Source organism: Vicugna pacos, chromosome 13, assembly GCF_048564905.1.
Source record: "Vicugna pacos chromosome 13, VicPac4, whole genome shotgun sequence".
Taxonomy (NCBI): domain Eukaryota; kingdom Metazoa; phylum Chordata; class Mammalia; order Artiodactyla; family Camelidae; genus Vicugna; species Vicugna pacos.
Genome location: NC_132999.1, coordinates 1030695 through 1058606, shown reverse-complemented (window position 1 = coordinate 1058606; position 27912 = coordinate 1030695). Strand labels below are relative to the sequence as shown.

The 27912-nt window shown below is 42.6% G+C and overlaps 1 protein-coding gene across 1 annotated transcript in view; it reads right to left on the bottom strand.

The window, feature by feature from the left end:
• Nucleotides 1–399: 399 nt before the first annotated feature.
• LOC140700566 (tRNA (32-2'-O)-methyltransferase regulator THADA-like) overlaps nucleotides 400–27912 on the bottom strand; it is a 99836-nt gene continuing 72323 nt past the window's right edge. The window contains exons 5-6 of the mRNA XM_072973989.1: nucleotides 23025–23061; nucleotides 400–3099 (exon numbers count right to left, since the gene is read on the bottom strand). Coding sequence (XP_072830090.1) covers nucleotides 3094–3099; nucleotides 23025–23061 — 43 coding nt within the window. The 3' untranslated portion in view covers nucleotides 400–3093. The remainder of the gene's footprint in view (nucleotides 3100–23024; nucleotides 23062–27912) is intronic.

Here is a 27912-nt window from a genome sequence, read left to right as displayed (position 1 = left end):
CGGGCCGAGGTGTGACAGGGGTTTGGGAAAAGGAGTCTGTTCATAAAATGCCCTGAGATGACCCAGGACTGAGAATCACTGGCTGGAAAGGAAAGCCCCCCCACCCCCACCCCAGGAAGTGGGTGCAGAATCCCCCCCCCAAGGAAGGCCGCACCCCCGAGGGGCACACGCCAGGCTTCTGGCCATCTGCAGCAGCTCCCCCCTGGCCGCCGCAGCCGGCAGACGACCTGGAAGAGCGGGGGCCCACGAAGCTGCAGCAGCCGCCATAAATGCCCGAGCAGGCCAGGTTCCAAGGCTGGGGACAGAGAGCGTCAGTGCTTGACGGAGTCTCAGGGATTTCAACGCAGCCCCTACACACTCGTGAAGAGGAGGAACTGCTTGGCAAAGTGCATGAGTATGCAGGGCCCTTGGGTAGAGGGATCCGGAGAACCTGTTAGACTCCCTTACTGGTATCTATGATTTCAACCTGAAGACGTGAAAACAAACTTGCTAAAACAGAAGGAAAACAAAGCCATTTGGTTTTCAACATTTATTAAACTGCTGGTCCTACAAAAGCATTTTGAGGTCCTGCAAGGAGAAATAAAATTATCTTACAGCCTCTTTGCTGCCCTCATGGAACTGCTCTCAGTCTCCTAGGGGAGACATCCAGGACAGACTCTGATGGGGTAGGGGAGCTGCATGCTCAGGGATGCAGGGTGGGCTGGGAGGAAAGGTAATCAGGGTGGCTTCCTGTAAGAGGGGACCTCCAAGCTTGTCTAAGGACATAGGCACACACTCAGCATGGAGACTCCTAATGCAAGTATTCAGTGCTATGCATTTCCCTCACACACTTCTTCAGCTGCACCCTGCACACTTTGATATATTTGCATTTCATTTACTTCAATGTTTTTTTTAAAAATTTCCCTTGAGTCTTCCTCTTACCCAATTTCATTTAGAAATGTGTTCATCTGCGAGTGTTTGGAGATTTTCTTGTCATCTTTTTGTTACCGATTTCTAGTTTGAGTTCACTGTGGTCAGATAACACACTCTAATATTTCAATTCTTTTAACTGTTTTGAGGTCTGTTTTAGGATATGGTTTATCTTGGAGAATGCTCATGGGCAAGAATCTGTGTGCTGCTGTTGTGGGGTGAAGTGTTCTGTACATGCCAATAGTGTCCTGTTGGTTGAAGGTGTTCGGCTGACTTTCTGTGCACTCACTCTTTCAATTACTAAGTGAGAGGAAGGCTGACTTCTCCAGTTACAATTGTGCAGTTGTTCATTTCTCCTTCCACTTACATCAGTTTTTGCTTCAAGTGTTTTGAAACTCTGCTGTTTGGTGCATCAACATTTAGGATTGCTGTATTTTCTTGCTTGACCTTTTTATCATTATGTAATGTCCCCCCATCGCTGGTAATAGTCTTTGCTCTAAAATCTACTGTATCTTACATTTACACAGTTACTCCCGCTTCCTGCCTTCCTTCCATCCTTTCTTTCTTTCTTTATTAGTGGGGAGGTAATTAGACTTATTTATTTGTTTGCTTCTTTATTTAATGGAGGTACTAGGGATTGAACCCAGGGCCTCATGCATGCTAAGCACACACTCTACCACTAAGCTATACCCTCTCCCCTACTCCTGCTTTCTTTTCAAATCAGAAGGGTTTGTTTAAACATATAAAACTTTTTCAAGGAAGCATGATTTAAAAACATATGAAAGGAACCCTCCTACACTGTTGGTGTAGTTTGGTGCAGCCACTATGGAAAATGGTATGGAGATTCCTTAAAAAACTAAAAATAAAGTTACTACATGATCCAGCAATCCCACTCCTGGACATATATCTGGGAGAAACTCTAACTTCAAAAGATACATGCACCCCAGTGTTCATAGTAGCACTATTTACAATAGACAAGACATGGAAGCAACTTAAATGTCCATTGATAGGTGACTAGATAAAGATGAGATAAATTTATAAAATGGAATACTATTCAGCCATAAAAAAGAATAAAATAATGCCATTTGCAGCAACATGGACGGACCTAGAGATCATCATTCTAAGTGAAGTCAAAGACAAATATCAAATGATATCACTTATATGTGGAATCTTAAAAAAAAGATACAAATGAACTTATATACAAAAGAGAAATAGACTCACAGACAGAAAACAAAGCATGGTTACCCAAGGGGAAGTGGAGAGAAGGCTAAACTGGGAGTTTGGGATTAGCAGATACTAACTACTGTATGTAAAATACATAACAAAAAGGCCCTACTGTATAACACAGGGAACTATATTCCATACCTTAGAATAACCTTTAGTAGAAAAGAATCTGAAAAAGAACAGATAAATATGCATATATGACTGAGTCATTATGCTGTACACCTAAAACCATGACATTGCAAAATACTTATACATCGATTACAAAAATATACATTTGCTCATTACTAAATTCTAAGACCTTGATTAGCACATAGTGAACTGTCAAAGCAACACCAGTGCATGAAGTGAACATGCGCATCTGAGAGGTGGGCAGCGGCCCACAGCACTGAGCACGTTTGCATAGCAGCGGCACGTTGCTGAGTGGCTGGATTTTGTCCTCATCCTTTCAAGAGCGTTGAGTGTTCCTGGGCAGGTGGCCAAGGTGCTTGCAAGTCAGCTGGATCCTTTTGTGACCTGCCAGGGTGTGCGGCAGTCACTCCCCGAGGGCTGGTACTGAGACAGGCCCTTCTGGCATCTCTCTCATGTGCCCAGGTGCTCAGTGAGATTTCTCCATTCTCGCAGGCAGGCCCTGTGAGCTCTGGGAACTAGTCCACCTACAGCAGCTCCTCCTCTCCTAGTCACGGAGTTTAATATTCAAGCAAAGACTAAAAAGGGCATGTAGGTTGGTCTCAGGAGCTGTTTCTCTGCGTACCTCTCTCCTCTCCCATACTCTGCCTTGCAAATTCCAGCTGTTTTGGCTTCCTCGATTTCCAATCTGTCTCCTCCTCTGAGCAAGATGTCTGAAGTGCTTCCAGGCAGAAAGCCAGGGAAGTCAGAGTCCACACCCCTTGTTTCCTTTCCCTCAGGGGAACATCCAGTGAAAACAGTTGCTTCATAAATTGTGTCCACAGTCCCACTTGTTTAAGGCTAAAGAGTAAATCCAAACTGTTACTCCAATATCCTAAACGATGTTTATTTTTAAAAATCTGGGGGCGGGGTGGAAATTAGGTTTATTTATTTATTTACGTAATGGAGGTCCTGGGACTGAACCCAGGAGCTCGGGCATGCTAAGCACACACTCTACCACAGAGCTATACCCTCCCCCCAAACAACTGTTATACACCATATTTTGACCGTATGTATTTCTCAATCTAAAGACCAAAATAATGGAAGCAAATACTGAATTCCAGTCAGTAGTTTGAGTTTTGCAGGGGGTAAGGTCAATAATTCTGAAGCTACTTTCTGCAGAGTCTAGAACTGAGCAAATGAGGGAATACACTAAGAGTGATGAAACAAGAACCCTCAGTGTAGAAGGGAGTTACAGAAATGGAACTGAAGCCTGCAGTGCTGAATGGAAACTGATGACCACAGTGTGAATGCATGGCTTTAATACACAGACAGCAGGACGGACGGAGGCCCACGTAAACATTAGGGGTTTAGCTGTGTCCCCACAAAACAGAACTTGTAGCCCTAATCACCAGTCTCTCAGAATGCGCTCATTCAGACACAGGGTTGTTGCAGATGTAATTAGACAAGATGAAGTCATTCTGGAGTAGAGTGCACCCTTAATCCAATATAACAGGGCTGACGACCTCACAGGAAGAGGACAGAGACACAGAAGGAAATCACCATGTACCGACAGAGACAGAGACGGGCTGGAGTGATGTGGTTGCAGGCTGGGGGCCACTGGCCACACCACAAGTGGGAAGTCCAGAGAAGTCCTTCCCCAGAGTCCCAGAGGGGCCAGAGGCAAGGACACACCTAACACCCAGGCTTGGCTTAATTTTAAAATATTCTCCATTAAAAGGAGTCCTGGTGAATCACAGATTTCAAGGATAAGGTAGGAGAATTCCAAGATGAACCTGGAAGCCCCTGTGGTGCAGAAGGCAGGGCAGGGCTGCAGAGCCCTGGGGACAGCCCAGAAGACACAGAGGCGAGGCAGGAGGGGACCCCACTGGCCAAAACACAGCTGACTCGAGCCACAGAATCAAGTCCTGCCAGTTACAGATCATAACCCCGCGTTAGGATCCCTGAGTCCTCACTCACAATAAATAAAGAAATAAATAAGCACGAACAAGCACACACAGCAGAATGCCAACTACTGCCTGTAGGTGGAAGGAAAAGGCTCCCACATCACCACTGTTCAGCCACCACAGTGAGAACGGCTGTGGATGAGAATCACCAACAGGTGCTGAAGTCAGTGGGTCAAGTTTTAACAAGAAACAGCTTATTTAAAGTCTCAAATTATCTCCTTATAAATTACTTACCAACTTCAAACAGAAAAATGGTACCACTCCAGCAGAGAAACTTGGCAGCCACCACCCTGAGCACGGCCAGTGGTGGGACAGCCTCATGGAGCACCACACCCAACTCAGGGCACACCCGCCTTCGGTGCTGTTCCAGCCAGAGGCCCGACTCTGAGCCCAGCTACTGGCTTACTGCCAAGGCTACAGCACTGTCGCAGTGAGCAGCTGTACAGGTTACACTGAAGACACAGGCCACCTAAGTGCCCTCCCAGAGTCACCAGGCACAACTCATGCATCAGAAATAAGCAGCAAAACAAGCGGACATGCCAGACAACAAAGGCAGTCCTGGGCTCCTGCAAGCGGCTCCCGAGAAACCTTGAGGTGGGATTTAAAACACTGGGCGCACACTGCGGTTCTCACCCTGGACACACAAAACTTCTTTTCCAGCTAATGAAGCATTAAGGGTTCCACCAGAAGACCTAAAAATACAGGATGGCTCTTGCCAGCACTGACAGAAGGGAGAGGCCCCCAGAGCTGCTCTGGTGTGTGCCTGCCTGAACTGCACCCCAGGTCTCTGGGCCCAAGGAGGCCAAGGTCACATCACACTGGTCCCAGCCAGCACACGTGCCAAGGTTGCAGCTCTGACACACATGACACTGGGTTTCCAAGCGATCGCCTGGCCTCCAGGCGCCTGGGCTTTGGGCGGGCTCTGCAGACCCGCCCACGGGCTCCCAGGGCAGCACCAGGCGAAGGCAGCCTTCTGCTCACTGACATGATGAAGACATCATGGAGGGCAGGCTCAGGGAACTGAGGGCAGAGGTCCTGACGTGAGTTCTGGCCACCTCGGCTCTGACATCGGGACTCCTGTCACCATCAGGACAGGCAGCCCTGGACAGCGTAGCTGTTCCCTAGCATCAGCCACAGTTGGGAAGAGGGCACCCACATGGGCCCAGCTCAGAGGGCGGAGCCTCAGAATCTCTTTCCCTAACTCCACACTCCTCACCCAGCTTCCATCCAGATGCCCGAAGCATCCTTCAGAAAACACAGTGATTCAGCAGAAGGGTTTGCAGCGCTTGCTGAACGTTCCTCCTCGTGTCATTTTCACCTGCCCCTCCCCCCGCCGCCCCGCAGTCCTTCCACAGCTCCTGGTGTTTCTGAGGCCTCGGCCCATCTTAATTATGTCACCAAGATGACCAGCACAGGTGGGCGATGTGTGCACGCAGTGCAGTGGCCACAAAGGGAGCCCAGGGAACATTTCAACTGTTCCTTTTGCAAGATATCTGGGAATCCCTTAAAAGGGGGACAAAACACTAGACAATCAAAAATGCAACCCAAAGTGATACCCAAAAGTCACAGCTCCCGTGTCACCCAACTCTGCTCCCCACCTCCCGCCCCCACTGTAAAGTATTTTCTGGACTTGCCGACACTGGGGTTCTGTTGCGTTTCCCCTTTGGAGGTGCCAGTTCTAAGCAATGGGCAAAAATCATTTAAGGGACATAACAGAAATTCATTGCAAATGTTCCAAATGGACTAACCTAAGCAACGCACATCCTGCAAACATTGGCCATGACTTAAGCAGATTTCCAGAAGCACAGCAAGCACGTGCATACCCTTGCTGGCACGGCCTGCTCTCCTTTGAGATCACGTGGGGGAAAATGTCTATTTAACAGCATGCCTATTAACAACTATTTCTGCAAAATAAAAAAGTACATTGTCTTTGACCATACGGCAAAAACTCTAGAAGACATTTTTACAATGGAAATCATTAGGAATTGAATTATTTCCATGTATATATATATTCTAGCTTTTCTACAACTATGGGGAATTACTTGTATAATAAAAATATTTTTCAGTTAATTCTAACTATAACAACTTTAAAAACACCTGTTAATAAAGTAGGCACTCAGAAGGGAGCTGACAGGAATGAGTGGTCTCAAGTTTGCTTCCGGTGACTTATGCCCAGCCAGGCGTGGGGACCCCCGACCCAAGGAGGCTCCTCCACCTGTGGCCCCTGTGGCCATGGCCACATGTCCCCTCTGCTGCCTGGGGCTGGGCCAATGGCTCAGAGGAACAGCTCCACACACCAGGAACAGGCCTGCCTCCCCACAAGGAAAGCAACGCTGGGTCCCAGACAGATGAGGGCAACAACAGGTACGATCAGGCTGTAGGAGGGCCTCCCTTCAGCCCTCAGGGTCAAAGCTCAGCCCCTCTGGATCAAAAAAATCTAGGCCTAGACATCAGCTGTGATTAAGCCAGCACGTGGTGGGATGTTCAGATGCAGTAATGCAGCAAAGTAAAAGCGAAAGACACTTATTTTTAAGCAGTGGTAATAACACTCACACAGACGCTCACATACATGCACACACTGTCTCTTACACACCCACCATCACTCATGTTCCCCCACTGATCTATTAGTCACACACTCTTACATACACGCACACTCCTGCCTGTGCTGACACAGAACAGGGCGCAGAGAGGACGAGCCTCAGGCAGGTGGACATCCAGGGTGCAGGGGCCGCCCCAGGGCCACCCCAGGATGTGGGCCGCTTCACGAGGCGGAACCGCACGACCCTGCGGCCAGCAGCCATGCCACCCACCCAGTGGGTCGCTTTGTGCTGCTCAATAGAGGAGTCAAATGGTAGGTGGGTGGGAGGGTGGCTGACCAGCTGATCCTCATGTTCCCCAACATCTCAGAGTAGAAGCAAAAGAGAGGCGCCCAGCACGTTCCAACGTCTGCAGACTTCAAAGCGTGCAGGCAGTGCCCACCCGGCAGCCGCCGTCCTCAGGCAGCATGGGTCCCACCCCGGCCCCGCCGCGCCGTCCGCCCGAGCCGCCACCGCGCCGCACCCCCTCGGGCTGGCCCACGGCTGCCCCTGCTCACACGGGAGGCCAGGAGGGCCTGAGCACCCTGGGCGCGGGAAACGATGGGGGTCGGGGGGCAGGGTGGAGGCCCTGAGACCACCCCGCTGGATGCCCGCTGGCGGGGCGCCCGGCATCCCCCCCGCGGCGGCGGCGGCGGCGGCGCTGCTGCTGCTGCTCACGGGCGGGCGGGGCCGCTGCGGCGGCCGGCGAGCGGGAAGCCGGGGCCGGGCTCCCGGGGGGGACGCGGGGGGGTGAGTGTCCGGTCAGGCCCCTGCTCAGCAGCGAGTGGGTCACGCGGCTGATTTCCAGGAGGCCATCCAGCTCCCACGGGACCAGCGGCGGGGGGCGAGGGCAGAGCCGGGCCAGGCACCGCGGCCGCCATCCCGCACACGGGCGGCGGGGATGGGGGGGCGCGGTGGGCAGGGCGGCGGGGGCTGCGCCGCGGGGCCCCAGGGCCAGGCCCGGAGCACACGGGGGCCTGGCGGGGTCACGCGCTTGCTGCCCACACCCCGAGTCAGCCCGTCCTCTCCACTGCTCCTGCAGTGCCCTCCTTTCCACGGTTGTACCCCCAGGGCCACTGTCCTTTCTCCACTGCGGTCACCTCCGCACTGTCCACTGCCGGCCTCCAACCCCCTCATGGGGCAGAGAGCACTGGGATGTGTCCACAGCGCCCCGCTGGCAGGCTGTGTGTCCTCAGGTGTTGGCCTGAGTCAACGTCCCTAAGGCATCTGAAGGTGTTCCCAAGCACAGCCTCACCACAGAGAGGCCAGCACGTTCAGAGCCAGCCTCCCAGGCTGTCACACTATCCACAAACCCGCCCAGATCTGCACTAGCCACCACGAAGCCACTGGTCACATACAGCAATGGGAACATGGCTGGTCTGAACTGAGGTGCACTGTGCCTGAGACACACAAGATCTCAGAAACTGAATGTGAAAACAAAGAATTTTAAGATATCCATGTCTATATGCTTTTATAATGATTGTATGTTGAACTGTTAATTTGGGGGCATAGTGGGATAAATAAAACTGATTATTAAAATTAATGTCCCCTATTTCTTTTTCCTTTTCTAATGTGATGTTTAAAACAATCTCCACAGCCATATTCTACTTGTACTGGGTGGCATGGGCCTCGGTCAAAGCCTCAACCAGTGGTTTTCATCTGAATCATCTAAGACCAACGCCAGGGAAGATACTGTGGCCCAGACCAAGCCAGGCTGCAGGAGGGGCCCCTGGGGGCCTCCGATCCAAGACAGCCGCTGGATCCTGAGGAAGCGCTGAAGGGCTCCCTCACCCCCACCCCACAGAGATGCCCTCTGCTGAGAGGGTGCCCCAAGGGGACACCCCCACCCCAGAAGCTGCTTCTCAGGAACAGTCTTCCTGGAGTCCTTGCCTGCAGACTTGACTCTTGGAAGATTGAAATGGCACAGAATCCTTAATTTGTACTTCCTTGCTTGCTGGCAATCAGATTTTCTGTCCTTGATCACACTGCTCAGACACCCAGGGGACTTCCCTTCTCCTTTAAAGTCCAACACTTTCACTACAATAGTCCTTGGTGTTGGCCACCTTGGGTCAGTTCCCCCAGGCATGTGATGTAGGCTTTATATATATATATATATATATATATATATATATATATATATATATTCCATTTTTCATTTCATCAAAGTTAATTCTTGAGATACCATTTTTAATATTTGTTCCATCTTGTTCCTTTGATTTTCATCCTCAGGGATGTCTATGTGTTGCATCTTCACTGACCACCTTCTACATGATTTCCTCTCAATCCTTTTTGCCTGTCTCTCTTTTCTTTTTCTTTCTTTCTTTCTTTCTTTCTTTCTTTCTTTCTTTCTTTCTTTCTTTCTTTCTTTCTTTCTTTCGGTATAGTCAATTTACAATGTTGTGTGAATTTCTGGTGCACAGCACAATTCCTCAGTCATACATGAACATACACATACGTTCATTTTCATATTCTCTTTCACCATAAGCTACTAATAGATATTGAATATATTTCCCTGTGCCATACAGTATAAACTTGTTTATCTGTTTTATATACACCATCTGCAAATCTCAAACTCCCAGTTTCTCCCTTCGCACCTCCCTCTCCACTGGCAACCACAAGTTTGTATTCCATGTCTGTGAGTCTGTTTCTATTTTATATATAAATTCATTTGTGGGTATTTTTTTTAAGATCTACATATGAGTGATATCATATGGTATTTTTCTTTCTCTTTCTGGCTAACTTAACTAGAATGACATTCTCCAGGTCCACTCATGTTGCTGCAAATTATTTTATCATTTTTAATGGGTGAGTAGTATTCCACTGTATAAATATTTCACAACTTCTATATCCAGTCATCTGTTGATGGACATTTAGGCTGTTTCCATGTCTTGGTGAGTGTAAATAGTGCTGCTGTGAACACTGGGGTGCAGGTGTCTTTTTGAATTAGGGTTCCCTCTGGATATATGCCCAGGAGTGGGATTACTGGGTCATATGGTAAGTCTATTTTTAATCTTTTGAGGACTCTCTATCCTGTTTTCCACAGCGGCTGCACCAAACTGCATTCCCACCAGCAGTGTAGGAGGGTTCCCTTTTCTCCACAGCTTCTCCAGCATTTATTGTTGGTGGACATTTGAATTACGGCCATTCTGGCTGGTGTGAGGTGATACCTCATTGTAGTTTTGATTTGCATTTCTCTGATAATTAGTGAGATTGAGCATTTTTTCATGTGCCTATCGGTCACTGGTATGTGTTCATTGAAGAACTGCTTGTTTTGGCCTTCTGCCCATTTTTGGCTGTATATAATCACGGTCCCATGACTCCAGAAAAGTAGGTAAAACACAAAATAATCAGCCCCTCAAGCTGTGACTTGAGGGGAAAAAATACATTGGTCTCAGAGACAAGGAAAAAAGAAGCTACCCACATTGTATCACAGAAAAAAACAGCAACAGGACAGAGAAGAGCCACGTAACCATGAACATGACATTGTCCAAACATATGAGAACAAAACAAAACAAAAAAAAACTAACTAACGAAAAGACAAGACAACCCAATTGAGAAGGAAACAATCCTGGACAATCTGTTAATTTTCTTCAATACAGAAACCTTGTGGTTATACGGTAGGGAAAGTATCGGAATGTTTGGATATGTATTTTGAAGAATTTAGCAGTAAAGTGCCATGCATAATTTTCATGGAAGTGATTCACAACAGGGCAAAAATGAAAAAGGACACAAATTACTATCACTTTCTACTTCTGGCTATAATGGAGGAAAAGGGGCTCACTTTAACCTACCACCATAAATAGTTAGAAAACTAGAAAAAATATATGGGAGGAAAAACAAATGAGGTTAAGAGCTACAACTGGCCCAACGTAATACCTGAGAGCAGTTTCTAGGTCCATGTGCAGGTGAAGGAAACCAGACAGAGGCTGCTGCTCTCACTGAATTGAGGAGCCAGATACCTGAGTGCAGAGAGGGTGGGCATTTAGGATTTGTGGGTCAGGGTACGAAAGAAGAGGAAGCCACAAAGAAAGGAAGCTCGGAGATCTGAGGAGGGATCCCCTTACGTGTCTGGCTGAGCACAAATCTGATCATGTGAGTGAATCAACTATCCCAGGTCAGAAAAATAAACCACAAAGAAAGTAAGCAGAGGATTCTTCAAAGCTTATACAGAGCTCAGAAGTGTTCATACTCCCACCAGCCAGAGAAGACAGGCCTGTAATACATGGAGCACTGGGTAAAGTCTTCAGAAAACCATCACCTTATTCATGGGGTATAATTAACCACAAGCTAAAGGTCGTTCTGGACCTACCCTAACACAGTCTAAAGGCCACCTTCCAAAGGATCTGACTCATTCCTAGTAGTTTAATTTCACACCCCTCCAAAAAATCTGACAGTGTTTAAAGGAGAGACAAAGTCAAACACAGAAAAACAGTAAAATCAATAATGATCTGCATCCAATCAGAAATTATTACACATGTGAAGAATCAGGAAAATATTTTTTCTCCAATTACTAGAGGAAAAAAACAGACATTAAAAACAAATTATAGAGATGATGGAATCAGTATACAAACAAGTTAAAAGTTATTATAAACATGTTATAGGAACATTATAAAAAATACACGAAAACAAACATGATGGGGGAAAAGTGAAAGATAAATTTCCGTGTACAGATCCCAGAAACTCAACAAATCCTAAGCAGGATAAATATAAAAGAAAACCACTCAGAGACAAGTCATGGGCAAACGGCTGAAATCTAGGGACAAAAACCCTTACAATCACCTGTGGGTGGGTTAGGACCAAAGGAGCTAGAGAAAAAGACATTACACACAGAGGAACAAAGGTGTCAATGACAGCATGACTCTACATAAGTCACAAGATAATTCAGCAACATGTTTAAAGTATGAGAAAAAAAATCTCACCCTAAGATTATATACTCAATGAAAATATCTTTCACAAATGAGGATGAAAGAAAAAAAAAAGTAAAATGAACCCTTTTTCAGACATCAAAGCTGACAGTTCATCACCAGTAGCCCTGCAGTGAGGAAATGTTAAAAGTTTTTCAGGCAGAAGGAATAATCCAGCTGGAAATCTGTGTTGGCATGAAGAATAGTGCCAGAAATAATGAATATATAAGAAAATTTAAAAGCTTCTTTTCTCATTTTTAAAATCTCTTTCAGAGTTAAGTGACTGTACTTAAAAAACCACTACATAATGTGGCATTTATGATGCACATACAATTAAAATGTATGAGAACACAGCGTGATGGAGGGGAGGAGAAATAGAAGCACACCACGCATCAAGGGGCATTTTACTTAAAGGTGTACACTGGTAACTTACAAATGTACGCTGTTCACCCAGGCACAGCTTGTAAAAATATGTAATAAACAGGTATATTACATAAACCAAGAGCAGAGATAAAATGCAATCATTTTTAAAGCAAATTAATCTTAAAGAATGTAGGAAATGAGGATTGAAAAAAGACTATGAACAACGGAACTAACAGAAAAATAGTAGGATGGTGGTTTTAAACTCAATCATATAAATAATTACATTAAAAGTAAATGATCTAAACGTATTAATTAAATGACAGAAAGCAATTTTCTTGTTTTTCAAAAAAGAAAATGTAAATACACGCTGTCTAAAAGGCACTTTAAACACACACAAAAAGATGAGTTAAAGTAAAAGGGTTCGGGAAGTCACACCATCCAAACACTAACCCATAACTAGCTCGGAGGGGCCGCCGTGTTATCAAAGTGAATTTCAAAGCAACCAACCCCCCCAAAAAAATCTGAGGGATAAAGACAGACATTTGATAACGCATCCAAAGGCTGTAACAGTCCTCAGTGTGTATCACATAACAGAGCTTCAAAGTACATGAAGAAAAAGCTGACAGAAATGCAGGTAGACAAATCTGTAATTATAGTTGGAAATCATAACAGTCCTCACTGAACAAGTAGACAAAAAACAAGGACTGAACACTATCAAACAACTTGACCCAATGAACATGTACAAAATATTCCACCCAACAAAGAATACACATTCTTCTCACAGGCACATGGAGTGTGCACCGAGACAGACCTCAATTCTAGATCTTAAAGCACGTCTCCATAAAATGTGAAAGACTGAAATAACAGAGCATGTTTTCTTTCTACAGTGCAACTAAATCAGCAGCAGAAACTTGGAAAAATCCCCAAATAATAACTTAACACACTTCTAATGAGCCCATGGGTCAAAAAAAAAAATCAAAATGGAAATCAGAAAGTATTCTGAACTGGCTGCAAAGAGCACAAGGAACATTACAGGCTGATGTGAACGTTCCACACTGTTTTTACTACGGTAGTGGTTACACAACTACATTCACCTCTCAAAATTGTTGAATTTTCTTGTATAGAAATTATACCTCAATAAAACGATTGTTTAAAAATTTTAAAGAAAAATGTTGAAACAAAATGGTAGGCATACGGGTATTTGGCCTTTCTCTTCCTTATCCCTAAATTATACACTTTTTTCCAAAAATAAAGTCCAGAATCAAAACCAAAAACAATTCAAAACATTTCAACTTGCCCTCCTTCAGGAAAATAAATAAAATCAACATTGTATTCACCTCTGAGAAACTATTAAGCATCCTATAGTGACTCATTATTCATAAATGATATTTTGCTACTAGGACAGATGTAAGTAGCAAGAGATTGGGGAAATAAAAGATTAAATGGCAGCCAGTGGTCACAAGCACCAGAGGAGCTGGGGGACCAAACATCAAGGCACAATGTCAGCTGAGGGAGGTGCTACTAGACCATGTTGAAGAACTTGTGAGTGATACTGTAGGTCCGACTCAACATTTAGGCTGAAAAGCTAAAAGTAAACCTGGGAGCCTGCTATTCATCGCGTGTTCCAATAACAAGTTCCTTCATTAACCACTGCCCCCGAGCCTGGAAATATGTGTTTGTGGATGTTTCAGTCCTTAACCAACCAAATTTTTTTGTGTGTACAACATTTTGCATTTCCCTCACATGTGGTATCTTGCTGTTCAAACTGTATTTCAGGAACTAGCTGCATGGGTATCTCCAGGAGAACTGTTCCAATACAGCATCTCGGGCTCACCTCACATCTACTGATCCCAGAATGACTCAGGCTCTACCCCGATGCACCTGATCCCCACCGTGATCTGCATACATATTCAAGTTTGAGAAACTCTGCAACTGCTCTGCATAGAAGTTCCCTGACTTCCACCAGCAGCGAGAGCCTTCTTTATCTACATGCTTGTTTTAATCTAGGCATTTAACGTTAAGTATGTTCATCAGGCTAGTGACCACCGGTGCTACCATTTAAGCACGATATGCCTTACCTGATGTCACAAGTAATGCACTGATTAGAAAAAATTCCCAAATAAAATAAAACAGGGGTAGGCAAGCTACAGCCCAAAGGCCAACTCGAGGTTGGCCATCTGTTTTTTCAACAGAGCTGTACATTCATTCATGTATGTACTTTCTATCACTGTTTTCATATGACAATGGCAGGGCTGAAAAGGCAGAGCTTCCAAAACAGATGCCAAACCTACAGAAAGTTTACTCAAGCACTCAACTTCATCAGTGCTGAGTGGTGATAACCACCTTTTCCCCCCACTATACAGGAGTTCTAACCTGAGATCCGTGTGCCTCTAGAGGGGATTCACGAGCCCCTTGATTTTCACAATAAAAATTTCTAAGAATGTGTATACATATATTTGATTCTGGTTTCCATACTTAAATATTTTATTCATTTATTTATAATTGTATCTTTTTTTAATAAATTTACTACACTAACTAGGACCATCAAGCCATGCAGAGTAACAGTGAATGAGAGCATTTGCACTTTGCTCTTGACTTTAATACAAATATCTTTAATTTCATCATGCAATATATTCATAATATTACACTAAGGTTCACTCCCATTCCTACTTTAGAAGTCTAGTATTTTAAAATTCACATGAAAATCTGGCTAAAATGATGTGTTTAAAACAAATTTTTTTTAAAGCTTCACATTTCACATCTATAAATGAAAAAATTAAAAAGCCAAAACTATATATGTCTCCTTTATTTCAAAAATGTATTCAATTCTTTAAATGTACAGATAGCTCGCTAGGTGCAAAAAACTAGCCTGACTAGATAAACATCTTGTTTAGAAACCATTACTGTACGTAATGATAGCTGACACTTACAGAGCACTTGCTGCAGCTTTTCATGTAATCCGCTCAACTGGCCTATAAAGTAAGAACTACTAGCCTGCTTTAAAGAAAACTGAGTTGGGATATAGCTCAGTGGTAGAGTGTGTGCTCAGCATACATGAGGTCCTGGGTTCAATCCCCAGTACCTCCATTTTATAAATAAATAAATAAATAAAAAAGACAATTAAATTGAGATCTATAAGAAGCCCAAGGTCACACAGCAATTAGGAGACAGTGCCAAGGAGACAACTTTGGTTTCAATCTTCATAACTTTATAGAATAATTTTATTACCCTCATCATGAACAAGGTAAGTTACTGGCTCACATTTTTGCTATGACTAAAAAAAAAAAAAAGAAAAAGAAAAAAATTATCTAAATATAGCATATAATAGGGACCTTTTAAACCAGCTTAAAATCTAAATTGACATCTACCTCGAAGACGTGGAAAAACATGTAATGAAATAATACAGAAGAATGTACTTCTTATACACCAGATATATATATTTGATTTCCACAGCTGGTGACTGAAATTGGCACAGCTTCCCCTACAGGAGCCCATGCCAGTCTCCAGCTCCTGCGCTACTTGACTCCGTCAGATGCCACAGAATTGCCTGCTTCCACATGCGGAGCCTGCACCTACTTAACTGAGATTTGTTCCTGTACCTTAGCAACCAGTCAAAAGCTCAAAAAGTAGGGACAGATGCAGCTCTAACACCAAATCTCACTGATGCACTTAAATATTCACTCCTCTCCTCAACCATGTCTGAACAGACCCTGGCCTCTGATCTACTCATATTTGTTATCTTATCTTCCCTTTGATACAGATCTGATGCCCTAGTTCCAACCTGCCTACTTGTCTACTCCAGTTCCTAATCAGCTACCCTATTCCTGACCCCTGTTACTTGCTAGACTCTCCAGGTTCCATCAACCTATGAAAACATATGCCCTAATAAACGCTGGCAATATCATTGCTTCTTTAAGAACAAGCACGAACCAAGAGAAATCATGAGCCAAGCAAAGGAACACCAGACACAGATATGGATACAAGGTTTTGTGTTTCTTGCAAATCAACATGCAAATCCTACAAAGGAAACCTGGCCCAGAATCTATAGACTTTTCCATAAACAATAAAGCATTCTCCATTATGATCTCATTCAATTCCCATACTTCCCAAACAATATTCTTTTACTGGAAGTATTACTGTATTACTTGACAATAATACTGGCACCCTCCCCACCTTTACCTTCCTCAAGAATATCCAGGTATTCCCAGAAGCAGGAGTGTATCCCATAATTACCCCCAAAATATCTTGTGAAAAACATCAACCCTAGTGGAGAGCCCTGCCTGTACAATGCCCCTTGTGTACCACAAACACAAGCTTTAAATGGCTAGGGGGAAACCTGTCACCACTGTCTGAAAGATGCACAGTATTGGCGAGACTTCAGCAAGCATCCACACCTGCTCAGTCAGAAGCCAGGTCTCCAGCGATGCTCCTGATTAGAGGAGCTACTTAAGAAGACTAGTGTGCATGTCTGTGTCCTAGTTGCAAATGAAAGGCTGAGGAGTCTAAACTAGGGAGATGAAATTCTTAAGGCTGAAAATGTACCAAACAAAGCAAGATTTAAAAGGTTCTAGACAGTCAAAACTCATGACAAATAGCTGGCCTGCGCTCTCGCCCCACTGCAGTCTCCTTTTCACACAGCAGCTGGAGGAATAATGTTGAAGTGAAGTCATATCATGTCAGTCTTCACTCAAAACCTTCCAAAGGTTTCCCAGCTGCTCGAAGTCCTAGCCATGGTGTACAAGGCTGCTGTGATCCTTCCAGGAGGCTGCATTTCCCCCACTCCACTCCCGTATCTGTCTCACCTTACCTTCTGCCACTCGCCCCTTACTCTGCAGCCACATGAGCCTCAACACCTGTCCCTCTGCCTGGACCGTCCTCCCCCAGAGCAGCGCTGGCTGCCACACTTCATTCAGACATCTACTCAATTTCTTCACAAGCTGTCTCTCATCATCCTGTCTGAAAGCCTATGTCCCAATCACACTCCTTCTAGCCCTGCTTTACCTTCCTTCACACTACCATTTATTGACACATCCCTCCACCACTTGAATGTAAGTTCCATAAGAACACGGACTTAGATTTGTTCTGTGATGTACCCTCATTACCTAGGACAGAGTAAGAAAGAAAACAGGGGCTCAGTAAATGTCTGCCATAAGAATTAAAGAATCCACTTACGGGTCCATGGAAATATCTGTTTTCATTTATATTTATTTAAAAAAAAAGCAGCCTATATCTTGCTGATGAGAGCCATGTATCAGTTATCAGGAAATGTGATCCTATGATACTCATCCAAGAAGTATCAGAATTTCTAATAGGTCTAGCATTTGCAAAGTGCAATTTGTTAAAAAATAAAATTATTATAGATCTATTCACTAGATAAGGTTTTTAAAAATCTTCCACTGATGCTATGAGCACATTTCGGATACCAGTCTCTGCAATTACCCATGCAAATTTCAGCACTGTTTTGCATGACTTTCTGGACAGCAATGTAACTGTCATACTGCTGTTGCAACTAAGTTTTTCAATAACCACTGAAGTACATGGTCAACGTCTTACTTCATATTTCAACAGTTCAGCAAGCAGCAGATTTTATTTATAAGTAGAACTAAACTGCATGGGATAGAACCCCAGCTCTGCCACTTACTAGCTGAGTGATCTTGGACAAGTTACCTCCCTCTTTGTGCCTCACTTTCTCTGTCTGTAAAATAAGCGAAATGGCAGTATCTGTGCCTAATAGTGTTGTTACCTGGATTAAATGAATTAATATGCTTACAATAGCATACAGTGCCTAGCAGGTAAGAATTCAGTAAATTACGGCTTAATTAATCAATGAATATACTATCTCATTTAAACCTCAAACCAACCATATAAGACAAGTACAATTAATCTTAAGATGAGGCACAGAGAGGTTAAGTAACCCAACCAAGAGTACAAAACTTCCTTCTAGCACTAACATTCTGTGAGTCTAAACCTACCCCAAAATGAAAAGGGTTTTTTTTTTATAAGGTTTCATGTTAATAACATAGTAAATTTTACAACTTTTATTGGATAGAATCAGATAACTATGAAGACATTCTACATTTCCCTTGAGTCTAATTTTTGCAGGGAATGACAACTGCTGAGTGTTAAAAAAATTTTTTTTAATAGGAAGACATAGTAATTGAGAAAAAGCAATTAAGTTTTTATAGAGAAAATTCTAACCCATTCAGTCTAAGTAATTTTTTTAATTAATAGGGAATAAAAAAATACTCAACAGGGAAACAAACCTACAAATCTAGGAGTAAAAATAATACAACAATGAACAATGAAAAAAATGAATATTCTATTGTAGTCCCTGAATACAGACCTGGAGCTGTTTTTATCACTCGGATGCATTTCCCAAGCCAGGCCACAGGATCCACAGGGAGCAGACCAGGAAGGACTCAAAGGATGCCGACCTCTAACTCCTTTTCTCCCTTCTGCTAAAGCGTGTCACACTCACTGACGATGTTCTAATCATGTAAAGTCCTTAACAACGGAGAAAACAGATCTGTCTCCCGACAATGATGCAGACAAAATCCATTTAAGTGAGAGTACAGTAAGAAGGTAGTGATCTGACATCAAAGGAAAACCACAGGTTCCACTGAGGAAACTTTCTGGATAACTGAAGTTTATCTATGTGCCAGATGCCTTTCCACGTGGACTAGTACTGCGTTTTGTTTGTGTGTTTGTCCTCTACTTTAGCATCTTCTTGAGCCAGGCTCATCCTTACTAATATCTTTATCCTAAGAGGTCATAATGCTGTGATAACCTCTAGGCTATTGTCTTATTGTGCCATCATTCTTATATAAAACGCTCCATCCTGCAGGGTAGTTATTGGTCAATGTGTCTTTTCTCTACTATGACATTATCTATTCATAAAAAGCAGACCAACAGCTTTTACTTTCCAGTCCTTAGTTGTAATCACCAGAAATCTGCATAAAATAAATTCACGTGGTGCCTAGTAGCTGCAAGCCCCATGGGAAATCTGAACATCCCCACACTTAAAAAGAGAACATAATCTTCTTGGTTATGTAAGGACAACGCCCTTAAGCTTGTAAGATGCAAACAGGTATTTAAGGGCATGAAATTAGGAGTTCAGAACAAAAAAACAATATATATTAAGAGAGAGAAAACAAATGTGGCAAAAGATAACCATTAGTTAACTTAGGTAAAAAGTATACAGATGTTCATTGGACTATATATACTACCAACCTTTTAGAAAATATAAACGTTTTTAAGATAAAAAGTTAAGAAAAAACAAACATAGTATATCAAGCAAATGCCTATGTGTAAAACTGGTAGAAGAATAATTAGATTGTACCTGTAATACGGAGAAAACAGATTTAACTAATTTTTGCAGTTAAAAGAAAAACTGGGGGGGAAAGTAAAGCTACACCAAAAACTCACTTACCTACACACACACAGGAATAAGAGGAAAATGGCCAGCAGACTCTAAGCAGAAAAAACAGAACTTGGTCTCCTTGCCACTGGAGAGCTTAGCAGGTCTATTCTTTTTTATAATTTGAGAAAAGCATTTTATTTCCTGTAACTTTTTTGAAAGACACCAGGATACTGGTATTTACTAAAGGTACTCTGCCATTAAAAAATGTTTTTCCCCCCTGATGTCTTCCATGAGTACTTGATCACAAAATTACATAAGGGATTTCTTTTCTAATAGATACTTTTGTAAAAGATAGAACCTATATCTCACCATCTAGAGATTTATTACCTGTCCTCAGCTTTTAAAAAATGAATACATATATACATTTATCTCTGATGAAACTGAAATGGTATTGTGCATAAAATGTTTCTGTAAGCTGCTTACCCTCTCTTAATTGCAAATACTTCCTAACATCAAAAACAAAAACAACCAAAAACCTCACAAAGAACTTGACTGACCGAAAGCCAAATGGCTCAAATACTCTAAGCACAAAGAGCCTCAATTATGCTCTGATTGTAAAATGATCCAAGCTTCATACAGTGGCAGAATCTAACAAACTCATTATACTTTTTAACGCACATGTTTCTTAGAGGCAGTTAAGTTTTTAACAGCATGAATTCTGGAGCCAGACTGAACACATTTAAATCCTGGCTTCCCCACTTAATAGCTAAAGGCCTTTTCTACTTGGATAGCTTACCCTCCCTGATCCTGTTCCCTCATTTATAAAATGAGAGTAACAGAGCCTTACAGAGATGTTGTGGAATGTGAGTTGATACACCCTAACCTGGGCATTTGGTGTATCAGCTCCATTCAGAAACCTGGCACACAGTAAGCCTGCCCTAAGCGCCAGCCCTTGGGGTTATTTCTCATGTTCCATCAGGAGACAGTATCTTGCTTCCCAGGAGTGCCTGCGAACAAAAGCTTCCTTCCTAACTCCTAAATCTAAAGCCTACGATCTTCTGTTCTGATCTAAATTAAATGTAACAGAGCAAAAAACATAGAATGAACATGCCATTGACTTCAGAGAAGAGACCATCAGCACAGCTCACTGACGGTGGCTCAGTGCCATCTTTGTGTGGGAGAGCAATATTACGTAAGAAACAAAGTGAATCATTTTCCTTTTCTATGAAAGAAAGTTGATCAATCTTATGAATAGAGGAAGAAAATCTGCAAAAATCTTTTACATCACAGATCTTCATGTTTACAGAAAAACTCAATTACAATATATGAGATGATGTGTATGAATAAGCTAAGGCTGGCACATTCCCATTCCTCAGGAAAATCACTTGTAATCGAGGTGTTCTGTACAGCCTTTTCACTTGTGCAATTTACAAGCCAGATAACAAGAGTATTTTCCCCAACATAAAATTGTATTTTCTTCCTAAGGAACTTGAGTCATCAACCATGTCTTAGGCATCACACTGTGCTGACCAGGGCTTCTAACATTTATGTATTCACCCTGATCTTAAAGAACTAAATTCCATTAACAAAGCTGTTCTCTTGTAGGACAAAGGCAGATTTCGAGGAGCAGTCTTGTCTTATGTTTCAGCAACATACTTAAGTGCCTTTACTGCTGCAGTCTTGGAGAAGCGACTTGTACAGTGTGACTTCAAACCTAGCTACATTATCTATTTCTTCATTAGAAACTAGTCAAATTATTTTCTACAAATATCTACACCTAAGAGCTACAAGTGAAAGTTCAAGAAAGGAGAGTGTGTCTACAGTTATACGCATATTCCAACCCACCCACTTTTTCAGACAAGCTAGTCTCTAAGAATTAAAACTAATGCAGCTAGCTGGCTCAAAGTGAAATAATAAACTATAAATTATAAACTAAATCAATCACAAAGGACATAAAACATTGATTTAATACTGAATGTATTAAATTCCATCCACTTATGAAATATAACTTAAAAATCCAAAAGTGGAAACATGTACATAATTTAATTTCCACACCAATTTGAAACTCCTGTACACCATTTCAAGTAAGTGCAGACACAAGGAGAGACATCAGCGACCCACATAAAGGACTGTAACTTTCAACATCTAACATACACACTCTCTCTCACACACACACACACACAATGGCTCTAGTCACTCCCCCAATGTTGATAGCTGTCTATCCCACATCCTGCAGTATATCCTAAACCCACCCTCATGACCTCACCTTTCTCCCATATTGCACCTCAAACCATCTGCCTCTGTCTCTTTCCAGGAAATCTGGATGTGTAAATAAAACAATTCTGCCAAAAATGTTACAGATGAAAATAAGGGGAGAGAGGGATGGAGTTAAGAGAAAGATATGAAGATTTTTTAGGACTTCTGAGTTAAAATTTTGAAGAAAATAAATTGTGAAAAGTTGAAGCTGAGTAGAACTAATTGTGAAGATAGATTTGCAGAGTAAGTTGCTGCTTAAGGGCCTTAAAAATCTTCCCCCACAGAAACTAAAACCCTTCTAATCCAGGCTCTTCTGGGTTAAGAAGCAACTGGTTTGGGCTGGTTTTGAGATAATCCCCATGGGCCATCATTCCATCACTGCTATAAATTAACAGAATCAGATATTCTTCCCAAACACAAGCTCAAAGATGAAGAGAAGCATGGGCAACCCTGGAAAGCAGACTCCACTTGTTCTGACTGCAGTGCCTGAGCGCTGGAAGAGGGAGGCTTCACAGGGTAAGAATACGGGAAGCTTACGCAACTGGAGTAATCAATGAAGACAGCAAGCCGTGGGAAATAACAACAATGCAAAAAAGCCAAAGAAGACAGTGACAACAGTGACACATCTCTGCTAGGGCGGGGTTTCTCAGCCTCAGCACCGCAAACACTTGGGGCAGATAATTCGTTGTTGCCGGGGGCTGTCCTAAGCATGTAAGCCGTTTACCAGCATCGCTGGCCTCTAGGCACTGGGTGCCGGGAGCACCCCTCCAGCTGCGACAACCGAACCGCCTCTCCGCCTCCTACAAGTGCTGCGGGCTCTGCTCTGCGTATACATTTTTTAATACAGGTTAATTTCTTGAAGGATACAAAACTACATGAATACTATGATGTAAACTCATAACAACAGGCATTTTAAAAGACTGAATGATGAATATTAAAAAGTGATAAAATTGTATTTGAGAAGGAATTCACAGAATTTTTCAGTTCTATTAGATGATGTTTGGTAATGATGTTCCAGTATTTCAACTTCTAAAAATACATTTATTTATCCATATTTTCTAACCGACGGATACCAAAAGAAACTAGGTCTGGAAACAACATAATTTTAACAATATTTGCAAAGCACTTTACAGTTTCTTCACCATTTTTACAAACAACGTACTTAACTCTTAGGAAAAGAAGCAGTGTATAAATATCCCACTCAATTCCTAAGTATAAGATTCTACCTGTGTTCTTTTGAAAACTAAATCCAAACTTCAAAGTTCAAAGATGTGTATGTGTGTATCCTTTGCCATCATCAATGCAAGAAGAAATGAATGAAAAGGTAATTCTGCTCCACAAATCATACGTAAACACTTGCCTCCAATGCAGAGATCACAGTTTCCTCCACCTTGTCTCTGAAACAGGAATTACAATTCACATATAATCGATGGTATCAAGCATATTCTTGAGCTGAAGAGTCTAATTCCAGCTTAAGGAGAGTAAATATATACCTGTAAAGGAGAAATATAATTGACAATGTATCTTAACGTCTAATTTCTCCCCTCCTCTCCAAATTCACCAAACTTCTACCTCCCAACTATCTGGACCAACGCTTCCCAAAGGACTAGGCACAGGTTACTGAAGGACCATGCAAACTTTTAACCAACCCCCAACAAAAGTATTAGCTTGCAAGTAGGATACAATCGGACTTTGACACAAACCCCAACCTATAACCTCCTATCTGGATTCAGAATTTTAGACATTTTCAACTTCAAAGACTGAGTTCCTCAAAGTTTTATAAAATCAGACTCTTCCCAACAACAGCATCTATGGTCCAAATTCAACCCAGAGAGTGAGCCCTCAAGAAATTTTGATACTTTCACATCAAACTTTTGCCAAGTTTGACCAGTTTTTCTTCCATGTAATTTCTTGTTCTACTCTTATTTATTCCTGCAATCACTTCCCTAATCCATGACTCAATCACCCAGTTCGTCAAGCAGCTAATTTATTTCCTATTGTATTATATCCCAACTGCTCAACCAACCAAAATTCCAAACACTCTGCCTCACAGTTATCGTGGCCTGTTATGTGAATAATCAGAGTCGCAGTTCCCATGGTCCTGTGAGCATCTCCCCTTATTTCCTGCCTTGGATTCCGCCCTCCAGGCAGGTAAACCTGCACGCGCCTCACTAGACTGCACGCCGTTCCCTGCCGCCTCAGAAAGCCCTCCCCAGCTGGCTGACGTCCTTCCAGCTGAATAAATTCTCATTTCAGCTGCAAATAGATACATATCTGGAACTCTAGTTTTAGGTCTTGGCATTTCTGTCTACGCCTACATCCTGTGTTTTTCACTTCTCTTCCCCCTCCAGGCTGTAGCATCATGACTCCTAGAGGCACAGACACACCAGAAAGTCTGGGGACTGAACAGCGGAGCTTTCCCTGTGCAAGTTCACAAGCTGCTGAGTTGGAACTGCAGTAGCTTCGGGATGAATTCACCCAACAGCCAAAGGCGCCCGCGTTCCCTGAGACCTGGTCTCAGCGCTGCTGTTGCCGCAGCCCGGCCGGGACAGGACGGGCCCCGCGAGCACCGAGCCGAGGCCTGCGCGCTGCCGGGCGGCAGGGTCACTGCCTCCCGGGGGTCTGACTCGGGGGGGGGGGCAGGGGGGCCGCCCCGCGCTTCCCATCCGCCCTGAGCGCGGCTTCCTCCCGCTGCTGTGCAGCCGGGCAGCTCAGCTAAGGGAGGGCTGGCCCTGCTGGGTTTCACTCAGAACAAGCAGACTTCAGAGTTGCTAGAAGAATTAGTAACAATCATTCAATAAATCAAATCCTCTTTTTAAAAACAACCCTGGGGCTGTTTGCCCAAGCTTGTCACACAGACTTGCTCATGTGAAAACACAAAACACAAATCAAGTCCTGCAGCCCGGAGTGAGCGCCCTGCGACTTGGGGCTCGGACTTGAAGGCACCATGTGTTTCTCTGTTCACAGCCTTTTGCACCTACAATTTGTTTCCTGCAACTTGTGGCCACACAGGCCTCTCATTAAACTTTGTGTTAGCAGTTGTAGCCAGTGACTGCCCCTGCCCTGCCCCCAAATCTCTCCACATAAACAAACTCCATTTTTTGATACCCCATATAGACTGCATCTGAAGCTAGGCCACCCTAAAAATGTATCTCTAACTTTGGCAAAATTTTCTGGACCATTAGAATGTAGTAAAATTCAAAGATGAACAAGAAACTTCACTTCATGTGAATCATGTCACCAAACCTGTAATATGATGCACAGCAGCGACTTACTACAAACTAACAGCAAAACAGAGCATCCGGAGCCCCTGCCTTCTACCTCCTGCTTAATCTTTCCTTTAAATACAGAAAGTACTTTTTCTTCACAGATAATTTACATTTCTGGAGAGCGTATTACAATCAGACATTTTAGGCTATGTTTAATATCAATAACCTAGTGTATCAGTTGACAGCCAGAGTACTCATGATTCAAATCTCAGAAATGATCTACCTGAAGCCTAAGGAATGTGCATTTTATTTGCTGTGTCTTTCTGGTTATTCATCAGTTTCCTCTCTCCATCCTACTTTGCCTCACTTTAACTAATACATCATCTCAGTTGTTTACAAAGTAACAGGGCAATCTCAACACTAAACTCTACACAGCCAAAACATGTGTTAAAAAAAATGACTAAAGCTCATATATCTTACTGCACAGAAGATTCAGAACTTATTTATTCCACTTTACAGGCAAATGTCAAGTATGATTACTTTCCCCACAGAAAATATATTAGAAACAGTTCATCGGAAGGTGACATCCTCAAGGTTTGCAAGAAAACCAGGAAATTTAAATAAAAAGTTGGAAATAGTATTAAAACTAGATACAAGAATAAGAAACACCATCATCTAGAGTAAATTTAGAATGCCCATTCAGTTGTTTCTGGAAAAATAAAAAACAGAAACTACAAGAGAGCCCAAAACAATAAGTTGTTCTTACACTAAACTTCAACCATTTAAGAAAAGATTAAACTCAGTCCACTTTAGGGTCACAATAAATATGTAATACATTTCAGAAAAACTTCCATCAAAAACAGCCAAAATTTTAAGTCTGGTCCCAGAGACTTGTTACACAGCAATCTTCTCTTTGCCAAACCCGTCATCTACCAACAATGTTAGAAAAATGCTTAGTGTTCAACTTCTTATTCCATTTCATTGTCTTCATTTTGAAAGCAGAGTTTATATTTATAACCCATTCTTTTTTAATTGACATTTAGTCAGTTTACAATTTTGTGTCAATTTCTAGTGTACCATGTTATACCTCAGTCATATATATATATATACATACATTCCTTTTTTTTTAGTATTTATTTATTTTAAATAAATCCTGATCACACATACCTTTTTATATTCGTTTCCATTATAAGCCACACAAGATATTGAATCTAGTTCCTCGTGCTATACAATAGAGGACTGTTGTTTATCTATTCTATATAAAGGACTTAGTATCTGCAAATCTCAAACTCCAGTTTGTCCCTTCCCACCTGGTAACCATAAGTTTGTTTTCTATGTCGGTGAGTCTGTCTCTGTTTTGTAAATAAGTTCACTTCTGTCTTTTTTTTTTTTTTTAGATTCAACAAATACATGATATCATATGGTGTTTTCCTCTCTTTCTGGCTTACTTCCCTTGGAATGGATAATCTCCAGGTCCATTCATGGTGTTGCAAATGGTATTATTTTATTCTTTTTTATGGCTGACTAGTATTCCAGTGTGTGTGTGTGTGTGTGTGTGTGTGTACCATAACTTCTTCATCCAGTCATCTGTCACGGACATTTAGGTTGTTTCTATGTCTTGACTATTGTAAATTGTGCTGCTATGAACACTGGGGTGCATGTATCTTTTGAGTTAAGAGTTCTCTCTGGATACATGTCCAGGAGTGGGACTGCTGGATCACATGATAAGCCTATTTTTAGTTTTTTAAGGAATCTCCATACTGTTTTTCCATAGTGGCTGCACCAAACTACATTCCCACCAGCAGTGCAGGAGGCTTCCTGTTCTCCGCACCCTCCCCAGTGTTTATCATTCATGGACTTTTAATGGTGCTCATTCTGACTAGTGGGAGGCGATATCTCTATAACCCATTCTTAAAAGAAAAAAGTTATTTATATGATCTTCAATCAATTTCTTTTTTGTGAGTCTCATCCCAGTAAAAAAGTAGTGGTTTTTTTATTTGCTCACTGACATGAAGAGATGTGGAAAAATTATAATCATCATTCTTTAGAACTTTCAAATTGTTACTATTATAAAAACAAAGATTTAAAAAATACCTAATAAGCTAACACTGGATAAAAAGTATTATGTATACCACAGGTTTTATTAACAAATTTTTAGGACTTCTGAAAAAATTAAGAATGACAAGCAATATATTAGAAGTTGGATAAGTGGTCACAGTCCAAAAAACGTTTTGTTTTTAAAGGTTGGAGTCATCCATGCAAGGGGAAGCTGGGGCAGAGACGTGAATGACACACCTACGAGGACTGAGGCGGGTAATAGAACATCAGTGCTGCAGGCCACACACATCACCAGCCAGGGTGAGGGGACCACGCAGACTACACACCCCGATCTACAAAGGGCAGCTACTGCCCCACCTCTCTGCCCCAGAAGGTCGGAACACAGCCTACCAGTGACTGGATTTTCAACTCATCCCTAAAAATCCAGAAATCCATAAGCCTCATCAAGAAATTTCCCAGTTTTCCAATGCTGATCACTAGTTGAAATTCAAAGACACTGCAAATCAACAAAACACATCTCTAAGGTGGTGGGTCCAGAGGCCACCTTTAGGCTAAAACATGAAAACTGCTTTCAAAGAGATATGAGGGTCAATGAATAAAAAGCTCAGCCTTTGAGATCAAACCAGTTTGGGTCTGAATGTGTAGTTCACCACTTAGCAGGTGCGTGATGATAGAAAAATTATTTCTTCAAGCCTGCTTCTTCAAATGGAATGCTCTCATAATTGTTGAAAAGTGACACTTTGAACAGAGTACCAGATACACAGCAGACATCACAGAAGTATCCCTTGCCCTGACTGCCCCAGCCTGCAGGTCTGCAGGCTAACTTAACAGATACCAGATCATAAACACCCTGGAAGACTTTGAACAAGTTATAAAAAGGAGATCAGAAAACTGAGAGGTGCTTTCACACCCACTTCCCTCTAACCCTGCTACTCAGAGAGGCCCTGCACATACACAGGGAAGGTACTGTTAATGTAGGGG